The following is a 3611-nucleotide window of genomic DNA, read 5'->3' as shown; positions in this document are numbered from 1 at the left end:
TACCCTTGAGCAGCCCCCAAGGGGGCAAAGGGAAACAGGGAAACAGGGGAGCAGCTTGCGCGATTGAGACGTGTCCATGGCGAATCCCCAGAGTGAATGAGCAGCCCCCTGCCCCACTCCCTGGGCCTTCCCCTACTCCCCAAAGCAGGTCCCTCCTCAGCAGTTAGTTATGGGATTATCCCCCCTTCCACAGTATATCTTTTTTTTTAAAAAATATTTTTTTTTTTCCATCAAGGTCATCTTCTGTTTTTCTTTTTTTTTTTTTTAATTCTTTTTTTTTTTCCTTCTTTCCTCTTTTTTTCCTCTCTCTCCTCCTAATACACACTTTTTTTTAGTAAGGGGAATACCATGATGTCGCTCTAGCCCGGCCCCTGGAAGAAAGAAGGAGAGTTAGGTGTTAACATGATCACTAAAGAGTTCAGCACAAGCCCCTCCCCTCCGTGGGCCCTCGCCCCAGTTTCTGTGAAGGGAAGAGGGGAAAGAAGTTGCCAAGTCCTAAAACTGATCCCCACAATCCCAGAAACAGTGACACACCTGGCAAGTGGGAGGGGAAATTAACTGTTATTACTTCGCCAAACAGTGGCAATAAAAAAATAATCTGAGACACAGGGGCAAGAAAAAGGACTCCTTGTTTATCCAGTTTTCAGTTCTCCATAGCTCTTAAATGCAAGGCTCTCACCAACAGATCTTCCCTAATTCCTCCAGGGAGCAGAGAGGCAAATCTTTCGAAAAGCCAAGATCTATCCACCTAATCCCTCTATTTAAATGTACAAAGATGGAAGTGCAGTAACAACATGGATGCCACACCAGGCCCAGCATGCGGGTTAACCTTGCAAAAGCCTGGCTAGTTATTAGAGTGTAACTATCCTGATCCTCCCACACCGCGTTCCAGGAGGATCAACTAGCCTCTGGCTTTCTTCAACCCTTCCCTATCTCTGGGAAAGGAAGCAAAGGTCCAAGCAGCACTTTCACTGCTCTGAGGCCCTGTTCTTCCCGGGCCTCCTGTGTAAACATTTTCACTGCCATCAACTTTCATGGAAAAAAAAAAAGGCTGGGAGAAGCAGCATCTCTCAGAACAGAGTGGAGAGATCCAGCCCTTATCACCAATTCCGGCTCCAGAAAAAAGATGAGACTGGCCGCCTGGCGTGCAACTACCTTCCTCACCCTGCACAGGCAGGAGACCAAGTCCCTGGAACCAAGGGGGAGGGTAAAGGAGGGAGGTTCCTCAGGTGAGGAGAAAAGGAAGGGTTCATGGGAGGCGGGGGAGAGGAGCAGCCCATCTATCCTGACCTGTAGACGCGACCCCGGGGCCTGCTGTTAAAACCACTGTAGAATCGAGAGCGGGAACTGTTGTAGTTGGTGGTTCGGGCACGGTATCGGGCTCGTGGGAAGCCTCGGTCTGTTGTGCTGATGCCTGGTCTGTTGGTTCGTTTAGGGATCACCTGAGAGTGACAAGCGCGACAGAAAGCCTTAGAGTAAAGCCGGGGCGTTTACTGACAACCAACGATGGGATGGGGCTTACCTTGATCTGTCTTCCTCTAAATAAGGATTCATCTAAGGCCAGGGAAGTCCTCACTGACTCTTTGTCTGAGAACTCTATATATGCAAACCTGAAAAGAGTAACTGTCACTTTATCTGAGGTCAAAAACAGTAGCTCATAGATAAAATCCAGTTTGCAGGCATGCTTTGAGCACAATGTGTTCACATTTTTAACTACTTGTCCAAAACAATTCTTAATGGAATTCTTTAATCAAAATTTGCACCTACTCCTGGAAAATTATAAAATAGGATACAAAGGGCCCTGGATGTCCAGAGGGCGGAACAAGGTAAAGCCAAGCAGAAGCCGCCCCTCCATTCTAGTTCATGACCCCCACCCACACCCAGCCCTCATCTTTGTTACCTCTTGGGCCTCTGAAAGCAATTTTTAGTATAATCCCTGATACATAACATTAACGCCGTATCTTAAAAAGACGAAGACTACTTACTTTAACATACAGTTAACTTACTGCTCAATATAAAGCATGATTTACCTACTTTTTAACTGTGATTAAAATGACCTCAATTTCCCCACACTTACCCTTTCGGATGGCCACTAAATTTGTCACAGAGTATAGTTACGCGGTTGACTGAACCACAACCATGAAAGTGTGCTTCTAGCTCTTCTGCTGTTGCACCATAGTCCACCTGTTGGGGGTACATTTCACAGGCAATAGGCAAACTCCCATCTCAACAGATACCCTGCCAAGCCTTTGGGCTGAGCCATCTTTCCGACCCCATGGACTGTAGCACAACAGACTCCTCTGTCCCTGAAAATCTCCAGCCAAGAATCCTGGAGTGGGTTGACATTTCCTTCTCAAGGGGATTTTCCCAACCCAGGGATAGAACCCACATCTTTTGAGGCAGCAGGACTCTTTATCACTAGTGCCACCTGGGAAGCCCCCATATACACCAAAGCACATCAAATCTAGTTCTCTAAGGGACTCTTCTTCTTCCAACCCCACAGCCTCTGCTAATCACCATTAACTTTCACCTCATTCTAACCTTCCCTCCACTCCTTAAATCCACCACCTATCCTGGAAAGTTTCCATCAAGACTCCTATTAAATAATCTCCCAAACTAAGAGCTCCCCCAACCCCAATCAAGGCCCTCATACATACATTGCCAACATAGATGGAACGGGCATCAGCCTCCATCTTCTCCTCAATGGACATGATCACTGGGCCAGCTTTGAAGAAAAAATAATCAGAAAACAACCCTTGTTTTCTACTTGGGCAATATATGCACCACTACCACCACCATTAGCAAAGGTAAAGATTTTGGTCTGTTCAGTTCCCTGCTGTACCCGTTACCTAGCAAAGTCTAGCACATAGTAGGTGCTTATTAAATATTTGACAAGTTATGGAACAGATGAATACATTCTTAAATTCAAAGAAAACAGTACATGAATCCCCTCCTGCTCCCAAATCAAGTCCCTATTGTACCCTTGGTTGAAATGATTTGAAAAATGAACAAAATTAGGTGGGCTGAGACTGGACATTTCGAGATTAGAGGAGAAGCCCCCTGCAGCCGGGCATTTTCTCTTAGAACTCCTAACTAAAGGGTCTCCGACTGAACGAAGAACTATTAGACTTGAAGGTCAAACACCAGCTGGCAACCTCCACAAAGAGTAGAGGAAGACTAAGAACAAAGAGCAACACATTTGTAACAAGGACAAAGGGAAGCACAAGACTACCATCACGAAAACATAGGCCTTGTCTCACAAAGGTCAGAGAAACGCACAATGGACTATAACCACGGCAACTGCCCAGTAATTGCTCAGACAAGCAGCTCCAAGGTTCCGAGTATCTAATTCCATATAAACCGTACTCTCATAACCCTTCCCATCCGAGGACCTGGGCTCCGCGTGCAACCGCCAGTTACTCACCATTGCCCGGAGGTGGACTCATATTCATCTGCTTCTCTACCTCGTTCTGTAGCTCCTTTAGCTTCTCAGCTTCTTCCTCCATCTCCCTAACTCGAGCTTTGATCGCTTCCAGCTCCTACAATGAGTGGGGAGGGTATGGAGAAGAGCTTAAGAGGAACCAACGCAGGGGCTCTGCCCTGCTCTCGAT

At 46.6% G+C, this 3611-nt stretch overlaps 1 protein-coding gene across 2 annotated transcripts in view; it reads right to left on the bottom strand.

The window, feature by feature from the left end:
• Window positions 1-302: 302 nt before the first annotated feature.
• PABPN1 (poly(A) binding protein, nuclear 1) overlaps window positions 303-3611 on the bottom strand; it is a 5734-nt gene continuing 2425 nt past the window's right edge. Inside the window, exons 2-7 of one of the 2 annotated variants that reach the window (XM_010831287.1) lie at window positions 3425-3539; window positions 2658-2725; window positions 2078-2184; window positions 1523-1610; window positions 1291-1442; window positions 303-371 (exon numbers count right to left, since the gene is read on the bottom strand). In XM_010831287.1, the coding sequence (XP_010829589.1) occupies window positions 332-371; window positions 1291-1442; window positions 1523-1610; window positions 2078-2184; window positions 2658-2725; window positions 3425-3539 (570 nt within the window). In that variant the 3' untranslated portion in view covers window positions 303-331. Of the gene's footprint in view, window positions 372-1290; window positions 1443-1522; window positions 1611-2077; window positions 2185-2657; window positions 2726-3424; window positions 3541-3611 lie in introns of both variants that reach the window. The other variant, XM_010831289.1, reaches the window with a different exon arrangement.

This window comes from Bison bison, unplaced genomic scaffold (assembly GCF_000754665.1).
Source record: "Bison bison bison isolate TAMUID 2011002044 unplaced genomic scaffold, Bison_UMD1.0 scf7180017864526, whole genome shotgun sequence".
In the NCBI taxonomy this organism is placed as follows: Eukaryota; Metazoa; Chordata; class Mammalia; order Artiodactyla; family Bovidae; genus Bison; species Bison bison.
The sequence above is the reverse complement of the archived record's forward strand: the minus strand, read 5'-3'. Positions and strand labels throughout refer to the sequence as shown.